Genomic DNA, 27,605 nt, shown 5'->3' with positions numbered 1-27,605 from the left:
CACTTGTGTGTTAATTAGTTTTTCCTCTTGCTTCAGAGACTCCTCCTGCCCCCTCTCAAAGGTCCATCAAAGAAGTCTGTAGGAATTTATTATTATTAAGCTCAGTATAAAAGATAAATCACTTCAGGGAAAGACCAGGCAAAGGAACAGGACTTAAGGAAGAATTGGAGACATGAATACCAGTCAGTGTGCTGTGAATTACAAGCAGAAGCAGACAGTGAGTGACACGCAAAGTAGCGTTTGCTAACAGGTACTGGTGGTTCACAGTGAGATTGCAGAACTCTGCTATCAAGGCCCATGAAAGAGGTAATGGATCAAAGATGTCAGGCTGAACTGTAACTGTCCATCCATATGGGCTCTGTGTTTAGGTAGGACTATGTCCATGATTTAAGTCTTTCTGAGCTGGGATTTCTCAACAACAAGTCTGTGAGGAAAAAAATCTGCCGCTGATGAGACAGTCCATAGCAAGAACAGGCCAGCTGGAGAGCAGAAATCTGTCCTGTGGGTAAGTCTTGATGCTCCCCTCTGCACAAGGCTCAGTTACCTTGTTTCACCAGGACATCAGACAAGTCCTCTGTACCCTCCAATATGAGATTCTGTGAAAACGAAAAAGTTCAATAAAACCAGGCTCTTCCCTTCGAGTCTGAAGGTTCAGCCTGATGACTGCTCCAAAGCAGCTGAATAAAAACACGAGGAAGGTTCAGAACAACCATAGCCCCTTCTGTCTCCGCTGTTGGTGCACAAGACCAAGGCCTCCCATTAGCCGTTCTACCAGTCTGAAACACCCCCAACACTTATAAGAATGCACTCATCCCCCTCTGCTGCCAGACCCAAGGACGAGGACAGACAGAAGTTAGGCTGGAAATGCTGCAAGCACTAAACGATGGGCTTCTCATTCCCAGCATATCAACCTGATTTATGCTCCCTATAAGCATGAAACAGGCTTAAGTTTTAAGGTCCTGATGTAAATATAAAATGGCCCAGCTCTTGGTGCTTTTTACTGTTTCACCCAATACTCCTACCACATCTCCTGTGCACGTGTTTTACTTACCTTCTCATTTGCCAAATGCAAGAGGCAGGTGAAGGCTAAAGGGACAGACAGATTTTTCACCATTATAGAAGGCAGCCTATGGGAAGAGAAGAGAGGACATCAGGATGGCCAGTCTACTGAGACCATACAGATAAAAGCATGTCTGCAAACCATCAGGTCATCAAAGATTAACTACATGTGTGACAGCTTCCTCCCACGTCTCTGGTTTTCTCTACCTTTTCCCTCCCACTAGCAAAATACAACCTATAGCTTCCTCAGGGAAACCCAGAGAGCGAGAGATTTTCCCCCATCAGGGTTCAGTTAGCAGATTGTAACAAACACATGGGTCAGGGTTTGCCCAAGCTCAGCTGAAAACTGCCTCATCTTCAGTCCAACCTTTGTTAGGGCTTCTCTACCTGTGAAGCAGTTCCTTTGTGATGTCGCTGAAGGCCTTCTCGCCTGTTACCACTGATGGGTCTTTCTCCGTATCTTCAATCTATTCAGCAAAAAGACAGACACTGCTGAGAGATTTTGTTCCCCAGAATGCAGCCTCATGCTCAGAGAACAACCACTGCAAGTCACTGCTCACAGTCCATCCTTAACAAACACCCCATGGGAGCAAGACTACTAGAAAGGAATTGCCACTAAACTTGCCCAAGAACAGAGCTAAGCACTGTTACCTGCAGTACATTCTCTGATCCTTGGTCCTGTTAAAGTACGCGGCTCTGCCTGCACTCACCTCTGCCAGTGGCTGTTTTTTTCCTGTATCAAGTAAGATGTCCCACATGTTTTGCTTTAACCTCTTCATGTCCATTTTCTTGGCTGTCTTTGCATACTGAATTGCTATCTTATTGACCTGAGGAAAAGACATTCTGGCTTAGCAGACAACACCTGAGCAGAGGCAGCAGTAGTACCCTCAGTCACAGACACAGGAACAATTAAAACATGATTTTCCCCTATGGGAACAGTGAATGCTATCTTACTACTAAACCCTTATTTTAATTTATTTTATCTTTATTCTCTTACCTGAGCTATCATTTGAGGATAAAGTATCCAGTAGCAAACCCAGGAGATCCTGAACCAGGGACACTGCTGTCTCAGAATTTCTAACCACCCAAGGCAGTGAGCAGTTCACATCTGGGCAACAGCACAAGTCCTTACCTTCTGGGGCTCAGCAATGAGGTTCAGCTCTCCATACATTGCAATATCAGCACCAACAACTCCATTGAACTCCTCGTCTTGACCCTCAGGGTGAGCATTAAGGTTGAAATCCTCTGTTTGGCTCATGAATTGAATGGGATCATTGTCATCACCGCTGTCTGCAGCCTGATCAAGAGCAGATACAGCAGTGAGGCCGCCAAGACATCTCTGAGGAGCCAGAGATGCCCTGCACTGAGATAACAAGAGCACACAGCCTACAGGAGAGTGGTAATACCTGCCCACTTCTCCTGTAGAAGAATCTTCTTCAGCCTCTCCCCACACCTTTTAGCTGGTACTAAGGCTAAACCCAAGGGAGATCTAGAGCATGTAATATCAAAAGGCTGATCTACTAGCAAAATTGACAGAGATGAGGGCTCTCCTGCCAGCATGGGACCAGCTGAGATTTGTAACAAAACACGCTCAGGAGGTTGCATTGGCCTGGCAGAAAATTGAAGCTTTAGAGGAAATGTATTTAAGCAGGAGCTTGAAACAGCTGGGAGCAAGTGTCACTGTGCAGAGATGACTGCAGAGGCGAGTAATAGTATTTACTCTTCCTTCAGGGTAGGTGTGTATGGAAAAAAGCACAGAATGGAGTTTCTGCAGCAAGCTGTCAGGCAAATTCCAAGGGCAGACAGTTTAGTTGATGTTGTTAGTGTACCGGTGAGAGTGAGGGGATAGAATTGTACACAGAGAACCTCCCACAGCTTTGTCACAATCTGATGTCAATTCTATTTCACTAGTAACCAATGCTGGACATAGATTCTTCCTAAATTACTCCTATCACATGTCAAATATTGGTAACAGAAAAATCTTGTCCGGGTTACCTGCACTGCAGGGCAGAAATTGGAGGTGTCATTGGGGTTGTTGTAATCATACTCGTTGATCTCATCTTCATGATCCAATGAGCTGCCTGGCTCAGACGGCCTGCAGAGCTGCAGAGATGAGACTGGGGAATCAGGAAAGGAAAAACTCTAGATATTTCTCAAAGCAATGCCTACACCTTGTTAATTCATCGCTACCCCTTTTCCCAGTCTGCTGCCTCTTCCTCCTCCTTATGTATCAGCTCACCACCAACTCCCTCGTAAAGCAAAACAGCCAAGCACAGGCCACTCAGTATCCTTAAGAGAGCTAGGTCACTGACTGGCATCATGCTGCCTCATTTCGCAGCCTGAGGAACATCCCAGAGCATTTCAAACAGATCAAGAGTGTTTTTGTGCAAAATCCTCTTGGCAACAGTTCCACAAAGACTTACCTTAACAAGTGGTTTGAGAAACAGCTGGACAATATTGTTAGGATTATAGTTGAAGTCTGCAGGAAGCGTGGTGGCCTTCATGTTTTGGCTTTCCAGAATGGATTTGTTCAGAGTTAAAGCAGCCTGTGGAAGACATTAAATCATGCAATATCCAATACTCAGAGCACAAATAAGTGCTTTGAACACAGGTCTTTGTTCAAAAGGAGAAAAGTTCTGACGTGTTTCCAAAGAGCAGTACTACAACAGTCCGGTCAGTGCATCCAGTGACTTTTGCACCACATCCTGGGACACACAACTGGGCCTGAAGGGTGTCTCTTACTTACAGGTATTAGCCAAGTAGAATCCATCCTGATTCTTTATTTCAAGGTTGGAAAATCTGTTTGTAACATGTGTTGGAATCAGAAGACCCCTCTCCAAAGAACATGCACAATATTGGGTATACAGAGCCAGTTTCAAAGGAGAATGAGACAAGCCACTTGCAGATGACAGTGCTAAAACACAAATATGGCTGAAGACAGAACAGAGGCAGAGACTCAGTGCATACCTTGGTCTTACGGAAATACGTCTCAAAGTCAATATCCTCATCAAAGTTTACTTCAAATCCTTTCTTTGCCATCTTCTTCTTATTCTGTTGTTCAGAGACAGAACCAGCTGCAGAAAGGAAGGAAACAGTAGTTTGTGACAATGAAGACAAACTCAATCCCATCTTGAGCATTGGATCCACACAGACAGGTCACCTGTGTCCTTTTACAAACAAGGTCTTTTTTCTTTGTTAGGGAAAGCAATAAGTGGTGTCCTCTGCTTCACATTTTAATGGGATCAATATTCTCTCTATAGAAGTAGAAAATAATATTTTTTTTTTTTTATTTTTACACAGAAGGTGGGGAAAAAAAACACAGGATCTGTATTAGTACTATCACATCCTATTGCTGCAGTGAGACACCCCCTCAACTTTGAGCATCATTAACAAATGCAACAAATAGAGAACACATTAGACATCAAAGTATCCACACATGACTTAAAGCTCTTCTGGTGTCTGCACTCAGTACTGCTTCCAATCAGGCTAGAAAAGAGCCATGCAGACATGTCCCATCTTTACTGTCTGGGCTTTATGAATCACATACTGCCCATCTCCAAACATACATAGGACCTGGCAGTAGCTGGATCTTCTAGTATACGAGCCCCTGCCTCTAAATACATACATTTGTGGTGAGGTTTGAAACGCCAGTGGTCTGGGCCAGCCCACATTGACAGAGTTTGGGGACTGAAGTAGGAGTATTCCCCTGGCTTCATGGAGAGATGAAAGCACATGGTTCCGATGTCTCCCTCTCCAAAAGGAACAGCATCAAGTCTGGAAAGAGCACAAGTTGCTCAGTGAAATCCTTCCTTTGACACACAACAGGCCTAAATATGTGTTTAATACCCAGACCAGGTCTGTACAGACATCTCCTGGTCCCTCTGCCAACACATGTGCAAGATTCTTGCTCTCTAATCAGCAAACAGTACTGTGGGTACTGCACTGTCTGGAGTCTGTGAGGCTACTGCAAAAACAGCGGTGGGTTTGTCAAAGGGCAGGCTGAAAATGGGAGCAGAGTGAGTAGATAAGCAATCACTGGGGAAATGCAACCACACAAAAAGGTTCCCTTGGGAGTCAGAAACACACATTCCTCAATGTACCTGAAACTTGATCATAAAGTAAGCTATAGCCAGATGGAAAGCATGCACAGTAAACTAAAGAACCCCACACGAGCTGTCTTAACTTGTTACTTGCTATCAAAGCAAAACTATAGATTTTCATTGATCACTCACCCCTTGCTCTCACGGACTGTCCTGAAGGACTTGTTTTCTGTGAATTCCCCAATTTCATCTGCTACTTTACTCCTGGGTGAATCAGTGTTGAAGTCATCATCTGGCAGCATGAGAACACCGTCTTCTACATAACTGTCTATCTCTGCATTGATGTTGAACACTTGATCACTCTTCTTAAGTTTATCCAACAGGGCTGACACTGACTGTAAGATAAGAACGTGTTCAGGGGAAAAGTTGCAGGACACCCACAACCCCGTTGCACATCCCCCTGCCCTGTGTATCTCTGAGATCGCCTTGGGGTGACAACTGTGTGCACAGAATACAGCTTAAGTATCCCACCCTGCTCCTAGCCAACTAATATACCTCATCATGGGATTCAGCATCCCAATGCGTAAACTGGAAACCAGCCAGTGAAGAGCAGATGGGGCGTTTTTCAATGCACTGTGATAGCAGCACTAGAGACAAGAACAAGAAGGAGATATTAGACACAGGATAAAGTCATTGGTAGCTAAAACAAATGCTAGGTGTTAGATTGTTCTTAAAGTTGCATATACAGGCAGCTCTTCTTGCATATAGAGCAGGGCTCGCTGCAAAAGCACTTGGACTTTTTCTTCAGCAGCAAGGTAGGTTCAACTACTTCCGTAACTGAAGGATGGGCATAATGCCGGGAATCTTATCAGAGCAGTAAGGTTTGGTAGTATCTGCAGGGTACTAAAAGCAGTATCTGCTTTAGCAGTCTAAAAAGGTCGGTCCTTAACTGGAACATGCTCGTCTTAATTGCTGTGCAAGCTCAGACCATATGTATGTGCTGTGTGACAGGTCTGCTGGAGGTACAGGTAGAGATCTAAAACCTACAAGGGTCCTAGTTAGTCAGCAACCAGTCTCAGCTTGAGCAGGATCGTAACAAGGGTGCAACAGGGGAGCCAAAAAAAAACAAAATACAAGCAAGCTGGCTGAGACTAGAATGAGCATGCTTGGAAGATGAAAAAGATCAAAAGGTCTGGATGGGCCAACTACTTAGTGGTTATCAGCACTCACAGTTTAAATCTGTCACTTTCACAGGATCACAGTTTGGCAAAGTGACGGTTGCCGAAGATGGGAGAGGCACGATCTCCGAGTCAAAGAGGAGCTTACTGTGGCAACTTTGGGTACGCAGGCTGGTGAGGAAAATGCCAGCTGTGCTACATTCATCAAAAGATGCTGATGTTTTCTGAAACATGGTGTCAACCTATAGGTACGGAATGAAGTAGAGAATGAAGCATACAGATGGTGAGACATACATCTCTACAGAAGACTTTTAAGTACAACACCAAAGGGAGAATGACCTATGCATCTTTTTCACGGCTGCCTCATACAGGAGGATTAAATGCAAGTAAGAACAATCTTGTTATAATAGCAGAATTCAGACATGCATGTGAATATTACAGCCCAAAAGAGGACTGCACAGTTAGGAAAACAAGAGTGAAGTGATGTTTCCTTCTTTCACCCACCACTGCAGCAGTTCCACCTCCACCCACCTCACATCTGCGATTATCATCTGTCACATTGATGTTGTTCAAGTTCTGCTCAATGGTTTTGAATGAATGCTTTTTCTTTGCCTGGACTCTCTTGACAGTACCAGAAGCTGCACTGTCTTCTTCTAAAAGCGGAAGTTACAGTTAGAAAACTTGCAGTTTGTATAGCCAAATGTATGCACACACACAGAAGCCCAGCAGGTACAAAGTTACCCACATAAGTATCGAATGAGCATGAACCACTAACGTTTCATTGGCTGTATATGCTGTAATTCTTTTTATCATGTAAATTTTGTCTTAACAGCACATGACTGTTTTGAAGCAAAGGACAGCAAAGACTAGGGTACTGCACGCGCAAATATTTCAGATCAGGCTTCCCCTTGTTTGCTTTCAAATTTATCTGGCCAAATCATTAAATACAGGACTGAGCATCATACTCAGGTTCTCATCTCAACCTCCCTTGCTCAAGAATCCAAATTCAGTATTTTTCAGCCCTTGAAAAGAATCAAGCTAGCAGTACTGTCCCAGATATAGAGCAGTGCTTCAAAAACGTAAGCTAAGTGCTTCAAAATTCATGGGTGCTGCATTAAGTACACTGACATTTCTTATTTGTAGGTGGAATCAGGAACAGCTTAACAGAAAATGAGTGAATGGCACACCTCCTTTTGGGCTGTCCGTATCTTCTGTAGGTGTCGAGCCCTTGCCCAAGCCTCCAAGAACTTTGTATGTATCTGCATGGACTACATCTACACGCACAGCATAAATCTTCGCACTGGCATCAAGGGTGCCAGCTGCTATCTGACAGAGGAAAACAGGTTGTAATTGTTACAGCTAGAAAGGAACAAGACACAAAAGATGCAAATACAGAAGACAAGCAGCAGACCTGAGTTTCTGAATTCTTGTATTACAAGCAGAACCATGAGCACATATAAAGATTTATCCAGAAACCTATCAGAAATCTAGGTACACAGCAGGGGTCAAGATACATCTTCCCAGGCAGAGGATACAGATTGTTTTATCAAGGTTTTTGGAAGGGATCACAAAGAATACTTAAAGTTGCCAAGATTAAGCAAGGGGAAGAAACAGAAAGGTGCAATTTGCATCTGCAACCTCTCTCTTCCACCTTCTTTTGGTATTTCCTCTTGGTATCGTTCTGTTTTTTCCAAATTACATAGTCAAAAGAAGCGAAGCGACCTTTCCAGATCACAGGTCAACCAAGAAAGGTGAGGAAGCACCTACTCCAAACCTGCACACTGTTTCCTGCTTCTTCCTCGGTTTCATCAATTATAAGATACCTAGCTCACAAGTTCCTTGAGGCCACGTTCAAAATCCCTGCCAAGAATTCATCTCTCCCTCATAGCATCAGTGAAGTATGAATAGAACTATGAATAGTCTTTGCCCAGGCAAGTTTTGAAAGGTTGGATGTGGTGCTTAGAGTGGGTGACATTGTTAGTAGAGTGATGGTTGCACCAGATGATCTTGGAGGTCTTTTCCAACCCTAATGATGTTTCTATGTTTCTATATCCTGATGGCTCCTACACTCAGGTCATACTATCTTCTTTTCTTTTACAGCCAGTAACAGAACATGGCTGTAACACCCAGTATTTACCTCAGAAGCCTCACAAGTCTTATTCTTAAACGAGCTCTCCTTTCGAAAGACCATAACTGAAAGGAGAATTTAGCCTTTAATATCTGTAGTACAAAAGCATTCAGCACCATATGGTTCTGTTAAAAACAACTGTGCTGCCTCTACCGGACCTCTTACTGAAAGTTTAATTATTTGAGGTTTTTACTTATTAAAGCCTTAGTTAGTACAGATCAGAGACAAAACACTGCAGTGACCAGGCAGTAATTTCTCTCACCTTGAAGTTCATCAGTTCAGAGTCCTTCTGTTTCAGTATATCTGTCATATAGTCTATCAGGTGTAAGCCAAAAACATTCTTTGTGGTGATTTTCTGAAACAAAGCATACTTGAGAATCAACACCTGGAAAATCATACCTGTCAATCTGCCTGTGCACCATCATTCTGCAAGAGAGGTTGCAGCAAAACCTGACTGCATGTGTACTGTGCCACATCCTACTTAGTTATGCTTGAAAAGCAGTAACAGAGATTCAAATCCAGACCTATCACGGGGCTATGACGCGGCTCAGAGGACCTGGAAGAAGAACTGATGCCACTGCTTGGTGAGGGGTCAAAAACCCTCCTTGGCCCTAGGCAGCTCAGCAACAACGGGCTGACGCGGGACCCAGCGGCGGGGGGCACGACGAGCAGCGCTTCCCGAGGGATGCCAACTCACGTTCTCGGTGAACAGCTTGATGCAGGTGGCGTAGTGGTCCGAGATCTGTGCGTTCGTCCATCGCGGGGCCGCCGACAGCGACGCATCCGGCTGCCTGAGGGAAGCACGGGTCTGCACCGGGGAGCCGGGCTTCTCCCCTCCCCACCCCCCGCGCCGATCGAGCGCGACCCCCACACCGACCCCGGGGCCCAACCCGTACCCGGGCACCGGCGAGACGAGGCCCAGCGACGCCTCAGCGCCGCCGAGCTGCAGGTCCACGGCCCGCGAACGCCGCCGCTGCCGCCTCTCCCGCTCGTCATCGTTGCCGGGGCAGTCGCTCAGCGTGGGGGTGGCCGAGCTGCCGAGCGGCCGCGGCGCGGGAGACGCGAGCCCGTCGCCGCCGCCGCCGCCCCGCCGGGGGGTCGCGACACTCATCCTGGCAGCGGGCACCGGCCGTGGCCGCGGCCTCCGCGCCGCCGCCTCCTGCCCTCTCTCCGCCTGCGGCCCAATGGGCGCGCGGCTCCCCGCCCGCCCCGCCAATCGAGCGCGGCGGCTCCCGGTTTGAATTCGCCGCGCGCGGTGGCACTGCGCAGGCGTCGGGCGTAACGGCCCCTGCCCTGCCCCTGCCCCTGCCCCTGCCCCTGCCCCTGCCCCTGCCCCTGCCCCTGCCCCTGCCCCTGCCCCTGCCCCTGCCCCTGCCCCTGCCCCTGCCCCTGCCCCTGCCCCTGCCCCTGCCCCTGCCCGCCCTTTGGTGTGTTGTTCAGTCTTGGAGCCAAGATTTCCCCTTGGAAAACCCGTTATAATTGATGAAAGCTTGTTCCAAGTTGCACATAACAAAACAACAACAAAAATCTAATTAATGAGATGTTGTTGCTGTCAGCGTACTGCGTTTAGAAGCCCGTAAAAAGTGTTGTCAGTGAAAATATGGCTAGGCGCTAGAACAGGTTATGGATTCCCTGTCCCTGAAAGTGCTCAAGGCCAGGCTGGATGGGGCCCTGGTCAACCTGGTCTGGTGGGAGGTGTCCCTGTCCATGGCAGGGGTTGGACTGGAGGATCTTTGAGGTCTGACCCAAGCCATTCTCTGATTCTGGACTCTCCGAGTTCCTAGGGATGTCCCAGAGTTTGTGGTGGGTCTTGGGACTTCCCAGGCTCAGGGAGGAGAGGGAGACCCTGCCCTGGCCCATCTGAGTCCTCTCCCACTTAGGCTGGACAGCACTCAGCAGCTCATGTGTCAGTGCCATGCTGCTGGGGATAGCTTTGTGTTTTTGTTTGTTTGTTTGTTTTAATATAATTTTCAATGGATCCTTATCTTCTTCATTCCTGTCAAATTTTACGTGAGAATGATGTGATATGTGTTATGTAGTTGTGACTTGCGGAAAACGGACTCCACAATCAGTAAGATTGTGAAGTAGGTATATTTCTTCAGCGCTGGGCAGCATGGGGGGTAGTCTCACCAAAGTCGTGCGCACCTGACGCAGCAACTTGCCTTGGTTATATGGAGTAGAGTTACATATGCATGAAGTTTCCCAATACACCTATACATATTCATAAGCTGTCCCCACTTCATATTAAAATTAGTTCTAAGGAGTCATTTCCATAAACTCTTCCCATCTGCACTTGTGCAGTGTATTCTGGTGGTGGTCATTGGGGGTCATGGGGATGAAAGTTGGTGACTTTTCCTCGTCACCGCTAGCTGACCTCTTGTTTTTGCACAGACTCGGTAGCTCCTTGGCTCTTGTTCATCCGCAGGACCAGTTTCTACCAGTTTCTTAATATAGGTTCACACTCCTATTAGGAGACTGACCTTGGCAAGGGGACCAAGGCTTCTTGCTTTAGTTAATTTTCACAATGCACCATAGTTAGCAAAGACATTAAGTAGCATCCTAGCTAATGCCATCAGCGCTCTACCTCTACTTGGTAAGATTCTTCTAACTCCCTCTCTCAGTTGTCGGTTAATAATTAATGTTTCATACAACCTTTTTTAAAACCTGAAATGTGAAATGGCTCCCCTTGTCTGAATTGATCTTTTCTTGGAGCTCCCAAACTTGGTCACCATGATTTTTAATAAGAACTTTGCTACACTGCTTGCATCTGCATTCGTAGTGGGGACAGTCTTTCTTTGGTGTGCACTGCCTACCTGGTGCATAACACTAATCTTTTCTGGGAGACTAATAGCTTGTAATGAATTCTTGATCTGTTCAGCATCTGCTCTCTGGCCGCTGCTGGAGGTCATGAAACCTCTTTGTTTCTACAACTGTCCTTAGTGCGGTACATACCAAAAGCATATTTCGAGTCTGTATAGATGTTCACTTCCTTCCCTCGTCCTTCACTGCAGGCTTCTGTCAGTGCTATCAACTCAGCTGCTGAAACACCTCCTCCGTTAGGGAAATGATAGAGAGAGAGCTCCCCACAAAAATTTGCAGTAGCTTATATGCAATTTCCAACAACAAGGCTTGCAAACACCTCCAATCACATCATTACATGCATCCTAACTCCGCAATCCTCATACACAGTGGAGCTTCTGGTGCAGTACAGATGCAGCCGTTAGACTGGCTCCAGTCCTCTGTTCGTATCCCCTGAGACATTGCTTTTCTCCAGGGTTGAAGTTTTCTCAAAACAGAACTTTTGGTGTTGTCACATAATAGGTTATTACTCTAGTACATCCTGCCAGTGTTTACAGCTAGTGTTTACAGCTCTTGGCAGAGACAAAGTGATTAGTTCCTAACTTCTAAGCAGAGCAGTTAACTATTCTCTTGCAGAGCAGGTAATGCAGAGCGGGACAGAGCAATTAACAGTTTCACAGAATCATTGTCCCTCCTCAGCTTTCCTGTAGGCCCCTTCTAGGTACTGAAAAACTTCTATAAGGTCTTCCCAGAGCCTTCTCTTCTTCAGGCTGGACAACCTCATCTTCCTCAGTCTATTTTTGTAGGAGAGGTGCTCCAGCCCCTTGATCATCTTCATGGCCCTTCTCTGGAATCATTCTAATACTTCCAGGTCCTCCTTGTGCTGGGGGCCACAGAGCTGAACGCAGGGCTCCAGGTGGGGTCTAATGAGAGCAGAGCAGAGGGAAACAATCATCTCCCTCACCTTGCGGGTCACTTGAGTGATTCCCCTGCATCACTCAAGGGGAGGAGGTGGAAGGGTGGATGGGGGGAAGGTGGTTTTTGTTAGTGGTGGTGGTTGGTTGGTTTTGTTTCCTTTGTTTCTCACTTCTCTAGCTTGTTAGTAATAGGCAATAAATCTTATCATCTCCCTACTCTGAGTCTGTTTTGCCCATCACAATAATTGTTGAGCATTCTCCCCATCCATATCTCAGCCCTTGAACCCTCTGCATTGTATTTTCTCCCCCTTCCCCTTGGAGGACAGGGCGTGAGAGAATGGCTGTGTTGGACCTCAGCTGCCCAACTGAGTAAAACCACCACAAGAAGACAACTCTCCCACCTTTCCGTCCTCGCCTGTCCCTCCTGAATAGTTTATATACATTGATTACAGCACTCCAATCATTTTGATTCATGCCACCAAGTTTCTGTGATGGTAATCAAATCATAGTTTTCCAGCTGGGCAGTGGCTACCAGCTCTTCTTGTTTGTTTACCCATGTTGTGTTTGTGTAGAGGCACTTCATTTGGGCCAACTATCTGTCCTTTCCTCACAAGCCCTCCCTCCTGACCAATACGGCACTGTCTCTCCCAGTCTGGCCCAAAGAGGATGGTAGCTCATGCTTTTGCTGCAGTGCTGGAGGCAGAGGGACAGGTAAGTGAAGAACAGGGTTTCCTTAAGTTCCTGCTCTTGGTGTTACCCAAGGCAGCCTGTGCTTGTGTGCAGGACCCTGTGAAGGCAGAACGGCTCCCTGCAACATCTCCGCCACAGCTTTTCACCTGTCTCCCCACTTCTCATCAGCTGAGGCTGTGTTTGCATTGCTTTGGTCTCCCTACACTTTGTGGAGGAATGGTTAAGTGAAGTAGGCCATGTGAATGTTGAGCAACTAGGAGGTCGCGAGTTAACAAAGTATCGAACGCAGCTCATATGAGTCTGAGAAAGTACGTAAAATCTGGGAGGTTTCAGGGAGGTTTCAGGGAGGTTTCAGGGAGGTTTCAGGGAGGTTTCAGGTACAAGGACATGATATCTGTTGGTGGTCTGGGAAAGTACTAACTGTGTTATTTTGGTTGATGGGAGTGAGAAACTAGCTGATAAAATAGAGAAATGCACTAACCAATCATGAGCTTAGCTTTTGCAATATGTATGAGCTAATTATATTGAATTAGATAAAAGACGACTGAGCTATCCAATAAATCGAAGTTCACTGATCACTCATATTGAGCGTCTGTGTCTTCCTTCCGTCGACAACAAATGTCCTCGCAACAAATGGCGCCCGAACAGGGACAAATCTGAATGGGAACAGGGACCTTCTGAACAGGAACAGGAACTTCGCTGGAATTGTACCTGCGAGCCACGGTTGGACGGAATACGAGGACCGGTCCTGCAACGCAGCTCAGGAGGTGAAAAGGATTACAAATTGCTGAATCTCCGCACCCGAGGCCTGAAAGGTGAATGGAAAAGAAACCTGGAATACCCACACCCGCAGCTCGGAAAGGGAGTCCTCGCACCCGGGATGAGCCTATAGAGGGTCCCGCCGGAAAGCGTCGCCGAGGTCTTTGCAAAGGCTGCAACGGTACCGACGTATATAAAGGTATGGAGAGACAAGCGGCGTATGATTTGCTCAAATGCTTTTTAGAAAAGCGGAGCACGCAGCTTATAGACTGCAAAAAGAATTTACCAGGATTATTAGCATATGGGGTAGCTAAGGGTTGTTTTATCAATCCTGATACAGTTTTTGAACAAACAGAGTGGCGTAAATTTGGGGACAAATTGTTTGATGAAAATAAGACTGCTAAAAAATTATTGAAGCCTTGGAGAGCAGTCACTAACGCCTTAGTTATACATCAGGCTGAGCAGAGAGTTGCTGCTACCGCTACAGAGCGACTGGGATTGCCGGGAAGTGCTGGAGCTGGGGATTGCCCACTGCTGCCTTCAGTGAGAACGATAACGCTGCCTCAGGGGGCTACGGGGCAATGGGAGCCTACCCCCCCTCAGTCACCGCCACGAGCAGCGCTGCACTCGGAGTTCCGCGGAATCGAACGGCAGCCGACCCTCACCGTGTGGCGAGTCGGCACAGAGAAGAGGGACGGACATCAGGACCCTGCAGCCTGTCTGACGTAACCATGGAAGCAGCGGCAGCTGTGCTGCTTCTCTCTGGCATTCTTTTTATAAGAGGTTTACCTTGCAATGCAAAAGGGATACTAACTGGAGTGTTAATAATTGTATGTGTTATTCTTAAATGTCCAGGTATTTTGTGTTGAAAGTATTTGTGTAAGGGTAAGGTTTTAAAACAAAGTGTTGCAAGTCACTTCAGGAGGAACACAATGACAGACAATACTTGTTTGTTTGGTTATGATTCTAAATTATATTGGCCGCACGTATTGTTTGCTTATCATTCTAAATTATATTCTTGTGGTATGATTGAGGTTATGGTATGATTGAGAGTGAGATGTGCAAGAGGCCTCTGAGTGTGCAAGTGTGCTCTGGGTGTGCAAGTGTGCTCTGGGTGTGAGTGTGCTGTGTACTGTGTTAGTGAGAGCCCATTTATTGCCATAGTACAGGCTGAAATCATAGGAAATTAGTACTGGTCGAGCAAAATCATGTTTCACAAGTATGGAGTCATTGTGTGAAGTAGCCACTTGGAGAAACTTAAGGAAACAGGTACCCAGTGGATCACTGCAAAGTGGACTGAAACAGCTTTAGAATCTGCACACGCCGAAGACGACCAGGAAGAGGTTCCTGATAATTATTCTGACAACGACGTGGGTTGTGACACCTCGACAACTGTCAAGAACAGCCTTCGATCACCATCAAGTGATTAGGTTTAAGTGTGTTACTATTAAGTTGTGTTACTTACTATTAATTATGTTACCATTAAGTGCTTACAGTAATTGTAGTGTTATTAGAGTTAAGTTGTATAGTTGTATTATGTTATGTATCCTTTCAGAACATGCTTGTTTGGGGTCCCAATAGGGGATCCAAAGGAACTGAGTGAAATGTTAGCACCATATTCTGCCAGTATTACTCTACTCAGTAGATCCCTTTCTGCAAACGTCTCGGATGGAGTAGTTGCTGCCCTGCAAGCTCTTAATAACTCACTGCCATGGGACCCTCAAGAACTGGATCTCCTGGGGTCTGTGGTAGTAGGGAATAGCAGTAGTAACTGGACACAAACATGCTTTGTACTCCATGAAGGGAAACAAAATAAAACGCACTGGACCAACATAACATCGAGGACCCTTGGATTTGAGGCCAATGGACATTACTGTGGATGGAACAACACCGGTAACATTAGTGTACCATTTGGGGCGTATGGAATAGGTGACACCAATTCGATCTGGTTTCAAAGTCAGGCCAAAGCTTTGCCACCTGGCATGTTTTTAATCTGTGGGGACCGTGCATGGCAAGGAATACCAGCTAGTGCTTTTGGGGGTCCGTGTTACCTAGGACGACTTACACTTTTCGCTCCAGATTTGCACTCATGGCAGAACTCGACAGAGAGCAGAAGAATTAAACGAGAACTAAAACTTTGGGTTCTGACTGTAATGATGGAGTACAATTGTGGGGTCCAGCAGGAAGATTCTTTGCTTCTTTGGTGCCTGGTGTGGGAACTGCACATGCTTTGACTAACATTAATAAGCTTGCTTGTTGGGCTGTTAAACAATCAAATGTAACAACACAAGTTCACACAAGAGTGAGAAACTAGCTGATAAAATAGAGAAATGCACTAACCAATCATGAGCTTAGCTTTTGCAATATGTATGAGCTAATTATATTGAATTAGATAAAAGACGACTGAGCTATCCAATAAATCGAAGTTCACTGATCACTCATATTGAGCGTCTGTGTCTTCCTTCCGTCGACAACAAATGTCCTCGCAACAACACTTACTTGCAGGGAATTTTCCAGGGAAAGCTGTTGCACCTCAAATTTCCCTTTCCCAGCAGAGCAAGGGCCTGGTAAGACCCTAGCAAAATCAAATAAATTCAGCAAAATCAAACTGCTGGCTGACACCTTTCATCTTCAGAGGCCTCATGCACCTGATCACAGTGGTTGGGCAAAGGAGACGTGCGCCTCATTTTGGTACAGAGAGCAGGACTGAGGGATGTGCTATGTGCCTGAGGAAAGGCTGAGCAATGGAGGACGTAAAGCTGAGTGTTTTGTTTTTGTAGAATGTCCTGTGCTATAAAAATATTAGCAGAAAGCCAGTTAGATGGCCTGGATCTGCTCCTGCCTCCCACCATCATCCTGACCATGTAGCTGATGGGAAGAGCAGCCTCTCTCCAGTGCCACCGTTTGGACAAGAAACTTCAGTCCTACCTGTCCAGCGTTCTAGTCATCATTCTCTGACACGGGAAAAGCAGCAGCTGCCCCAATCCTTCTTGGGCGATTTAGGTACCAGTAACTGCAAAGTTGCTATAGGTTAATGCCCGAGTTCTTATGGATATGAAAGTGGAGTTCCAGCCTCAACCACTGGATGCAGCAGGAGGAAAAGATGTGGTTTGATTGCAACTGCATTCTTCAGAAGCAACATTGGGGTAGGACCGTGCTGAGCCAACTGTGGCAGCAGTCCCCTGCTCCCCAGACAGAGCAGCTGTGGAATTGCCATGCCATCAGCTGTTTTCTGCACTGACTCCAAGCACCCCAAAAATGGCAAAAGAATAAACTTCTGGAGACTGGCGTCTATTCATAAGCACAGCTGTAGTACCCTGGAGTCCAAGGACACTTGTAAAAGCAACAGTCTTGAGGGAGTAAGTGACTTTTGCAGGCGGTAAAAACCTTGTAGTTTTTTTTTTTTTGTCCCAAAATAACTCTGGGTCTGGAGTAAAAGAGTCTTACCCTCTTCTTCATTGGCTCCAGCTGGGCCAGACTAAAATGGAGAGGCTGCAAAAGTCGAGTCATGCTTCATGATGTGTATTCCTAGCAGCAAAAGCCTCATAACAAAGCTTTAATGACTGCTGTAAACAAATCAGTACTTCCAGCTATATGTCCAAAATGAAGGCGGCAGAAGGAACCATGTGGATTTTTAACATCCAAATGAATTATTACTGCTATGGCAATAGCAATGTGTGGAGCATTTGATTATCCTCAGCTATCAGTGATGTTGGCAAGGACAAATCTTCATGCTTTGTATTAACTGGAAATTAAGAGAATGCATCATTTGGTGACAGGAACTTTTACAAATGCTGTTCCCCATTCGATCAAGTCCCAAACTACTAAATCACTGACAGGACATTGGGAAACTTGATTTATGACTGTTGGTGGGCGTTTGCCACAGGATGCATTCCCAAAAAGTTTCCTGGTAGATGAAGGTGTGCTGGGATTCTTCTTCTCCTGGAAGAATACTAGATGATCTTATTAGGGATGATGGAAAAATGATTTACAAAAGAAAGCTAGTTGTCCACCCACATGCAGCAGCTGCTGCTGCACTGCCAGTGCTTTTTCCACCTGCCTGTGTGCACAGCACCAGGGCTGTGGGAAGCTTCGATGCGAAGGGGGATGTCTCTGAGCTGCAAGCAAGTGCTAGAGATGGGTGGAAAGTTGAGAAGAGTAGAAAGGGAAGCATTCCTATCTGAGTGCTGCAGCTGCCATGATGGACTTGAAACCTAATTGGTCATGTCCACGGGACTGCTGAGTTGCTCAGCAGGTTTCTGGGTGGGATGTGCTCCGGACCTACAACATGGGTGGCATAGCAACAGGGATCTTCTCTGTCTATAAGGTTAAAAATTGAGCTGGGGAGTACTGAGCTCACAGTTTTCTGGGGTTGCTGGTACTGCTGCTCCCTGCATGCTGTCTGGACACAAGCCTCACACCCTAGGCTCGACTCAGTGGGCTCACCCATGGCAATGGGTTTGCCAGGTTTCCACGTGGACTTTTCTGCATGCATGCGCAGTCACCAAGTGGCTGGGGACCCTGCTGCAAGGGCTAAGATGGTTGATTAAGCACAATCAGGGTCTCTACTCAACAGACAAATGACCCTTAAATTAAAAATTATCTGGTAGTTTCTGCATGCCACTGCAGGTACTACAGCAACATTTATTAGCTCACTGGTACTATTCTTATGCAAACAAGTGTAGTTTTTCTTAGTAATAAAAAGTGATTTAATATCTGCTCAGCTTCTGACAGTAACTAGGAAGGTGCTTGGTTTGGGTTTTCATTGCAGATTCTTTCTGGAGGACAGGCAAGGCTCAGCCTCTCTGCTTTTTTCCTTCCAGAATATGCTATCTGCATTTAGCCTGGTTTGTTATTGCTGTAGAGCTACTTCTGTTTGGCCTTTCTCATACCTGGGGGGCAAAAGGAAGAGATTTAAACCTTGGAAGAGGTAAATGGTGTGATTTCTCTGTGGTCTTGTTGGGAAGGCCTGTTCCTGAGCAGTCTTCCTGGGCCGCAGCTCGGCAATCTGTCTGGAAAGGCTGTAACACAGATTGTACTAACACAGGTTGGATATCTTTTTTCCCCTTGGACCCTGGTTAGCAAGTGCAGCTCTGAACGGGGGGTGGGGGGGGGGTGCAGAGGAGAGGGCAAAGGATCGTCCAGCAGGGTTTTCAGAGCTCGGGATGGCTCTGCTGACTTCTCCCTTTGCAGACACCTGGCTCATTTGCTATGAGCAGTAATGATCTGACCTTTCATACTCTCATCTCTCGTGTTTTATCACCAGGTATAGAGTTTGCACTATAGAATCCAGGATTTCATGGACCCTCTAATGACTGCAAAATCGAATATAAAAATAACTCCTCAAATGCAGCGATGTCTAAATCACTTATAGCACAGCCACAGCATGGACTCATGCTTCCAGCTGTGGAAAAGTCCTCAAGGTCCCAACAGCAATCAAGTTAAGATTTGAGGGATGTGATGGGCTGTAAATCTTCTGAGACTGTTGAAGACAGCAGCAGCCGTGTTAGCAAGGGATGGTGGTGGTGGCTGGCTGTGCCCACACATGCCTCTTGGCAGTTTTCTCTTACAATCAAAGAGAAAGAAATGTGCAGGCCAGTCCAGATACAACCACCGGCTACAGTCCCCAGGAGTTGCAGCAGTGACCGTTTCTGACCACAGGAATCTGCTATGAAGATGCTAGTGCCCACGATGGACTGGCTGAGACAGAGCCTTGTTAATTCACCTCAATTTATTTTGTAATGTAGGAGTCTTAGCAGCTTCAAACAATCATTTCATACTATGTTGCTGTTTGTAAATGAGGGGTTACAGCAGTGCTGAGCTCCCACAGCTTTGTTTGCATGAGGAAGAACAGGATGGGCCTGGTGTAGACACGTGATCTGAATCTGAGCGGGCAAACTCAACGATTTGCCACAACCCAGGCAAAAACAGTGAGTCCTTGCATAGGTTGCAGCTTTACTGGTGTTTTCAGAGGCAGTAATGCCCTGGAAAGTGCTATCAGTGGCCTGTGCCTTTACTGAGCAGGGAAGAAAAGAAGATAGTTTGAAGAGCAGGAGAGCTCACTTTGTCACGCTTCTTGGCATGCACAGAGCATGGTGCAGTCCTCAAGGAGGACTTTGTTGACAGGTCTCTGATCAGAGCTGCTCTTGAGAGCATTACCTCTGTGTGCTCCGTCCCCTGAGCACGCTGTGTGACACAGGTGTTCCTGGACATGTGCCCAGTGTGCCTCTGCTGCCTTTTTTGTGTTGCTGATGAAATCCTGGTGTGGATAGTGTCTGCCACCACTGTCTGGGTGTCAAACAATGCTTTATCTGGGGGATTTGGAGGGAGAGGCAGTAACACTGATAATGTTAGTGCTTCAAGACAAAGTCTTAACACAACCCCATCTAACAGGGACTTGTCTCTGGAGGTGAGGCTGAAAGGTTATAGCTATGGTACGATTTAGACATGGGCATCAGTTGCAGCCCTTTCAGATTTGTGTGTCTTGCTGGAAGGCAGCAGGACAGGTTTTTTTTTTTTTTTTTTTTTTTTTTTTTTTTTTTTTTTTTGTTTGTTTGTTTGTTTCATATCACACACAATTTTTATTTTCTTCTGAAGGCTGAGGTACCAGAAATATCATCCAAGGGGACCTACTCCTCTTTGGGGTATGAATTCCTAAATTCCTCAATTTAAATGCATATTTGCAGGCATTTGATGAAGCTGTGCATCAAAGAAGCTTTTGTACTTCCAACAGCTTGTGATAATCAACTGTGCATCCCTCAATACAGATATTATCTGCTGTTGTGATATCATGGCTGCGTGCTTCCACAAAAAGAAGAGTGGTTCAGAATAAGACATCTTTTCCCTCTTTCTCCTTTCACCTCCATTTAAAATTGCTCTCAATTCCTCCCTGAAACCTTTTTAATCAGTCTGGACAGCACAACAGTAAACAGGAATAATGTTTTTGGAAGTGCTTTGCATGGTAATGCTCTTAAGAACCTGAAATGCTGCTATTCAGAATGACTGTGCCTTCAGGAAGGGCTTGACACTTAAGTCTTCTGTAAGCAGAGTATTTTTTTGTTGTTGTTGGAAAGCAGCTTATAGGAAAAGGAAGAGGGGAAAGTAGGATCAGCATACCCTATTTCTGTGGTCCACTAGTTGTGGCATGGGAAGGTGTTTCTAGTGGGGATCTTGACCCTGTGAGATCTCCCAGGATGAAGCCCTGAGCAACCTGATCTCACACAGTGAGACCAGAGGTCCCACCAGGACATCCTAGACCCTTCTGTGACACTTCCCTGCCTATCAAATTGCTCAAATTAATAATATTTGACTTTTAATCAAATGCATTAGAATCATCACCACACTTGAACATCCTATTTAGCAATAATTGCTGTCACCCACTCCCATTCCTTCTCAGGTGTTTGTGTCTTGCTGATGTAAAGTCCTTTCGATGTGATTACTTGGCTGCCCCAAATGCACCAAGAATATGAAAACTGCTGTTAATCCTCATTTCACACTTGCAATTGGATTGGGTTGATTTTTGAATTACCACTGCAGGTTCTTAAATTTTTCATTAGCTAGTGCTTGATTCATTTAGTTCAGTAATAAAAAGTAATTGCATGTCTAAACAACCAGGCCACATTGAGGCAGTGTCTGTAATTCTGCACCAAGTAGCCCCATTTGTGGCAGGGAAACCAAAATCCACTGCAGTCTGCACAGAAATTGATCATGAAGTCAGATGAAAAACACAAAGAACCCACTTTCCTCCACATACTTGAAACAACTTGCTTCTCATTAAGTTCTAACTTTGTAATAATGATGACTGTTAGACTGTTAGACTGATTCTGTCGAAACCCTAGTTTACCTATTGGTTCTTAGCTGCAAGCAATTAACTATCCTTAATTTTCATTTTCTGGGAATATTTTTGACTCATGTATTAAGCAAACATTTATGCAAAGCACTGTGGAATGCATAAATGTTAATTAAGTTTATCTTGTGTCTTTGCCATAGCAAATAATCAGATTGATGGTTTCACTGAAGTCTGCAAAACCAATCGTGGTGGCTGTCAACAGCTATAAAAAGACACAAGCATAGAAGTGAAAACAAGATGGGTATCCACTCAGTGTGCTCTTGCTTGGTCCTGCTTTCACTGGTGTATCTTGGCTTGACCTGTCTTGTCTCAGCTGCAGATTTGGGTTTTGCCCTGACAGAGAGACCAGAAGGTTTTGCAGGCATAGCATCGACTCTGCCAATGTGTTTTGCTTGCTGTGTGAGAATGTGATGGCATGTGATTGCAAATGGCAGAGGCCTCAGCTGGGGAAGCAGGATATTGATAGAGAAGTATCCTTGCTCTGCAGTACTTTGCCAGGCTTCAAATGCAGGTAACAACCCCTTTAACTGTCTCCTCTCCTCCTTTGTAAAATAGCTATCTTAAATTCTCCCCAGAGTCTTGACCCTGACACAAATCCACTAGGTAACTTTTGATTTTTACTTTTATTTATATATATATATATATTATTTTCCTTTTTGATTTTTTTTTTCATATCTGATTGCAGGGGGAAGAAATGAGCAAACTGGGACAGAGCAGGGCATGAGAAATCTGGATTTGCCCATATGATTTCTGCAGCAGATCACTGTTAAAATGAGCATATTTTATAACCAAGCAGATTCCCATATAGTCTGTACAAGTGCATTTAGGTACTGGCATGAGGCTTTTTGGGAAAGGCGATGCATTGATGCTGACCTCTTGTTTGAATCAAACAAACTGAATCTCACTGAAAATTGGGATTTGCTCTCAGGTTCCTGCTATGGGGGAGCTTGGCTGAGAGCAGATGCCTATATAAAGCACAGCACAGCAGCAGTGCACCACACTGTTTTTTCTCTCCCTTTTTCATGATAAAATAATCCATGAAAATAAACAGGGCTTAAAAGGCATATGGGGCAGGGCCTTTGGTAGCAATGTCAGTCAGCTGTGCCTTGACAATTCTTAGAGATTAAAAACTGCAGATTTCAGCCAACTAGAGCTGATAGCAAAGGTTAGCTGGTTTGGGGGTTTTGCTCTGGGAGGTGAAGCATGCTTGGCTGTTTCTTACATTCACACGTTCTCTCCTACCAGGGTGGTGAGGCCTTGGGAAGTTGAGAACTATGCTGCCCATGTGGGTTTAGGAAATTAAAACTAGAAAGTTGAGCCAAGCATGTTAGCTGCTTTGTCAAGGGAATCACTCTGTGTCACAGCCAGCTGAATAGGTAGAAGTGCTGGTGCACCATGCATATGTCACATGCCTGCTTCAGCCCCATGCAGAGCAGTGAGTAGCCAGTGAGTCCTTGCTTCAAGGAGCAAATTAAACCTTTCCCCAGCTTTGGATATCAGTGACATGTGGCTGGTCCTGGCTTTCTGGATGACTGGTATTTGAATGCTGTCCTTTTTCTTGCTGTAGTTTAGAAATTTCTGAGCACACCCCTAACATTGAATCTCCTTCTACACCTACTGGCTGGCTTTCACTTATTTTTGGCTTTGATACACTTTGCCCTTTCTCCTGCTCCCACAGTGCTAGTGGCTGCCTTCCATAACTGTGGATGCATTTACCAGTTTCAAGTCTCACAAAAGAAATATGTTTTTATGAAAATCCATTTGGACTTAAACCCAATGATCAGAGAGAGACCATTTGGTACAGGAAGACTGGACTTTTCTTTATAGAGATGCTACTATAGGAAGAACCTCACACAAACTCCTGTTAGTTACATCGCACACCAAATACCGAAAATCCTATGCACATTGCAGTCCAGCTTGTCCCTTCAATCCTTTCCTGGGCCCAGACATATCATATTGCACTGAAACCAGAGGCGTATTTTCTGCAATGGAAAATTTAAGAGCAGAGATACCCGAGTCATCTCTTACCCTCAGCAGCTGTTGGGATTCACTGTTCCTTCTCTGGGGTGCCACAATTACATTTAAATGATGTGTGATTTAGCCTTCAACAGAGATGTTATTTTGAATGGATAAGCTGTGAGAAAAGGGGCTATTTGGGTGTTAAGCTTTTCATTAAAACTGCTGTGTTAATTATGCAGCTGGAGACACGTTTGAGGGGCAGGATGGTATGATGGAATCATAGAATATCCGAAGTTGGAAGGGACCCACAAGGATCATTGAGTCCAGCTCCTGGCACCACACAGGTCTACACAAAAATTCAGACCGTACAATTAAGAGCACAGTCCAAACACTTCTTAAACTCTGACAGGCTTGGTGCTGTGACTACATCCCTGGGGAGCCTGTTCCAGTGCGTGACAACCCTCTCAGTGAAAAACCTCTTCCTCATATCCAACCTGAACCTCCCCTGTTGCAGCTTGACACCATTCCCTCAGGTTCTATCACTGGTCACTAAAGAGAACAGATCGGCACCTGCCCCTCCACTCCCCCTCACGAGGAAGCTGTAGGCCGCAATGAGGCCTCCCCTCAGCTTCCTCTTCTCCAGACTGAACAGGCCCTCAGCCGGTTCTCATATGTCTTCCCCTCTACGCCCTTCACCATCTTAGCAGGCCTTCTTTGGACACTCTCCAACAGTTTCACGTCCTTTTTGTACTATGGTGCCCAGAACTGCACACAGTGCTCAAGGTGAGGCTGCACCAGAGCAGTGCGGGACAATCACTTTCCTCAACCAACTAGCAATGCCGTGCTTGATGCACCCCAGGATACGGTTGGCCCTCCTGGCTTCCAGAGCACACTGCTGGCTCATGTTCAGATTGCTATCTGCCAGAACCCCCAGATCCCTCTCTGCAGGGCTGCTCTCCAGCCTCTTGCCCCCCAGTCTGTATGTATAGCCAGGGTTGCCCCATTCCAGGTGGAGAATCCAGCACTTACTCTTGTTAAACTTCATGTGGTCAGTGATTGCCCAATTAGAAAATTATTAACAGATTCTTGAAGCCTGAGAGGTGTTTATTGTTGTTGTTGCTGTTGTTGTTTGCTTGCTTTCTTTTTATTGGGGGGGGGGGGGGGGGGGGGGGAGGTAATTATTATTTTTAATAGCAGGCAAAAGGTAGGAGCTCTTGTGCTGGGTACTTTGGTTCTGTGATCTTTTAGGGGTGCTCTGACTAGGGCACAGGAAGCTTAAAAAAATACATAACACCCTGGATAAATACACAGCAAATAGCAGACACTGTGCTTCCATCCCAGTCACTACCCATTGGCAGAAGTGGTGTGGTTGGATAGGCCAAGCAGTGACTGCATCCCTTGAGGGATGACAAAATAAAAATACTAAGATAAGCAGTGGATGGGCAGTCTTGCTTGTCTGCTGTGTATCCTGTTGTAAGCACTACAGACAACAAGGATTTATATCAGCTGCTTTGCTTTGACTTCTACATTTCAAAAGCTGTCTAATTTTTCTGGCAAGCAGAATTTAGGATGGCTTTTGCTGGTTTTTATTTCAGGCTGGTGGGATAGAAATGGTTACACAGGGAACATTATGTTAGTGATGTATTTTTTAGCAATTGAGTAGACATCAAGGTATATTATGAGACAAGAAAGGAAACCTGAGTTTATTTCAATTCTGGGGGGTGGAGGGGAAGGGGAAGCAGGGAGGGGAAAGGTAATGGCTTTCAGAACTCCCTTCTGCAATTGTTTTGGCCTGGAGTGCACTGTAACTGGGTTTTTCCAGTTCCCCTTAATGATGGCAGGAATTGTCTGTATGCCTCCAAGCAGGAGATAGCAGAGGATGTGTGCAGACCTGGTGAGTGATTCTCTCCAGATGCTGTTATTTTGCATTTCAGAGAGTCAGGAAAGAGACAAAGAAACTCTCTGGCTTTGCAATTGAATTTCTAATCAAAGATCTGAAAAACAGAAAAACAAGCTTAATAAAATATCAAAAGTCTCTGTATTATAGCTGGCCTGTTTGAAGGGAAAACTGGAAATATTGCAGAGATGGCTCGTGATATGGATAGATGTCCCACCCCCAAGTCCAGGCAGGGCTGTCTTTTTCTGGGCTTTTCAGTATTCATAAGACTTTTCTGTGACTTTTGCACACAGAGAACATACCAAGGTTGGTGTAACCAGCATGTCATAAGCGTGTTCCTGATGCATGTCATAATCATAGACACAGACCTGGCCCAAACATCCCATCTCACAGGTTGGACTAGATCCTAGATGTGAAAATACTAATCCCTGTTCCTGTCCTCACCAATAAAACAACTTGGCATTTGAAGGGGAGAAAAAATCTTGGCTTGGATATTTACCCAGAACATTTTGGTTTTCCTGCATTGGCCTCCATCTGGTAAAAGCATCCTGTGGACATGTTCCCACCAGCCCTGGCTCCACTGTTTATTACAGGTGGGAATTTTGCCCACTTTTTTTCAAGAGATAGTTTACAGGATGCACAAGAAGCCTTTCAGGCTGTGTACTGTCAACTTGAATTGAGGTCTACATGCACATTCTTGTGTTTTTTTTTCCCCATGTTTCAAGCTGTGCATTGCTTGTGAGAAGACAGTTGTCATTTCTCTGCACATCTCAAGATCACTGCATCCTTGGGACATCAGACATGGAAGACAAAAGGGCAAAATAGTTATTCTTCTACATATTATATTTGAATGCTGACTTCTGTAGGCTCACAGGCTGATACAAACTTGTGTGTGCATGGATGGCATGTATAGACCTGATCTCTGCTTGCCTTACTTGGTTCTCTAGCACACTTCAAGACATTTGGTTTTGCCTTGACTTTGAGTTTGGGTTAGCAGCTGGGACAAAATCAGAGTTTGGCTCAGGTTTATAGCACCTATTCATGTATTGGCATTACAGCTCCTGTGGTGTTTGTGGAAAAGTTTTATAGTCCAACCCTTGAGTTAAAACCCTTGGTGTCACCCACACCTCTGATCACTGCTACTTGGGGCTTGTGTTCTTTGCAAAACTAAATCCCCAGGCAATTCCGGAAAAAAAAAAAAAAAAAAAAAAAAAAAAGCATATTCCAGCACGTGCACAAAACATACAGCAGTTTGTAATGCTGCATAATTGCAGTGGTCGGGAAGAGCATGGAAGTGGCTGGAAGAGCTGTTCATCATAGGTGGCCCTTGGGAGGATTTAGGGTAAAGGTGAAGATGGTGATTCCTGTAAATCCTTTGCAGCTCCATTCATTTAATTTCTGCTGGTGACATTGCTTGACTATGTGTATTTTATCTCCAAAAACTACTCAAGCTGGGGATTTATTAATAACTGTATCTTCCAAGAGACAGTTTGGAGGCTGAATTGTTGAAAAGCTCCAAATCTCTGCTTTACTCTCCGTATCTCTGCTTTACTTCCAAAAATTGCTGTGTTCTCAGCAGGGTCTGATGTTTGGCTACTTTAAAATGAATGAGCCATTTCCTTGCTCTGTGCAAATCAGTCATGCATTTTTGCATCATTTCTGTTTTGCAGTTAATCCACTTTAGGAGTCTGATTTCTGCACCAAAAAGTGCAAGATTATACCCGCAGCTCCTGAGCAGGAAAGAGTAGTCAGTATAAAAGCCCCCAAACTTGTGGGTTAGTTCCGAACAAACCAAGTTTGCCAACTTCTCATTTTATTAATTCCACCTACCCCACCCCCACCCCACCTTGAGTGTATCTTCATACATACATTTACTGGCCACAGGAGCCCTTGGTGTGAACAGCTCCAGTGAAACATTGCACCATCTTAACAAGACTAAAACATATAATATATCCTAGTTACACATCATAAACTTAATGTTTTATGCACAAGGCAGGGGGAAGAAAAAATATTTTTTTCCCTGATTTAAAAAAAAAAAATGCAAGGAAGTGAAAGTGAATCATTTCAACCCTCCTCTGAGTGAAAAAAATCATGTAATTCTTCAAACTTTTTATGTTGTGCCCCTTTCTGGTTGGCTCTAGATATTTCCAAGCTGTGAAAAACTTTTCAGTCCATTCAGTCAATTCTTCTCTAGACCTCCACAGGCTTCCAAAATCTATTTTTGGAAGGCACACCTCCTTGGGCCTTTTAGGAAATCACAGTGATTGATTTTGGCACATATGGTTGATTAGTGGCAACCAAACTCTGGCTTAGCTCTGAATCCTTTCAAG

The 27,605-nt window shown here is 45.3% G+C and overlaps 1 protein-coding gene across 1 annotated transcript; it reads right to left on the bottom strand.

The window, feature by feature from the left end:
- Nucleotides 1-71: 71 nt before the first annotated feature.
- On the bottom strand, nt 72-9,439 carry NCAPH (non-SMC condensin I complex subunit H). Its single transcript, XM_032204196.1, has 17 exons — nt 9,302-9,439; nt 9,103-9,196; nt 8,668-8,760; nt 7,465-7,603; nt 6,809-6,930; nt 6,330-6,519; nt 5,655-5,746; nt 5,292-5,494; nt 4,685-4,833; nt 4,027-4,133; nt 3,483-3,605; nt 3,055-3,162; nt 2,192-2,356; nt 1,770-1,886; nt 1,447-1,526; nt 1,052-1,127; nt 72-596 (listed from the first exon to the last, which is right to left on the bottom strand). Exons 3-17 carry the CDS (start codon nt 8,713-8,715, stop codon nt 537-539), a joined length of 1,779 nt encoding a protein of 592 aa, XP_032060087.1. The 5' UTR covers nt 8,716-8,760; nt 9,103-9,196; nt 9,302-9,439; the 3' UTR covers nt 72-536.
- Between the last annotated feature and the right edge of the window lie 18,166 nt (nt 9,440-27,605).

The sequence above is a fragment of the Aythya fuligula genome, chromosome 27, assembly GCF_009819795.1.
Source record: "Aythya fuligula isolate bAytFul2 chromosome 27, bAytFul2.pri, whole genome shotgun sequence".
Taxonomy (NCBI): domain Eukaryota; kingdom Metazoa; phylum Chordata; class Aves; order Anseriformes; family Anatidae; genus Aythya; species Aythya fuligula.
This window is presented reverse-complemented; position numbering and strand designations above follow the sequence as displayed.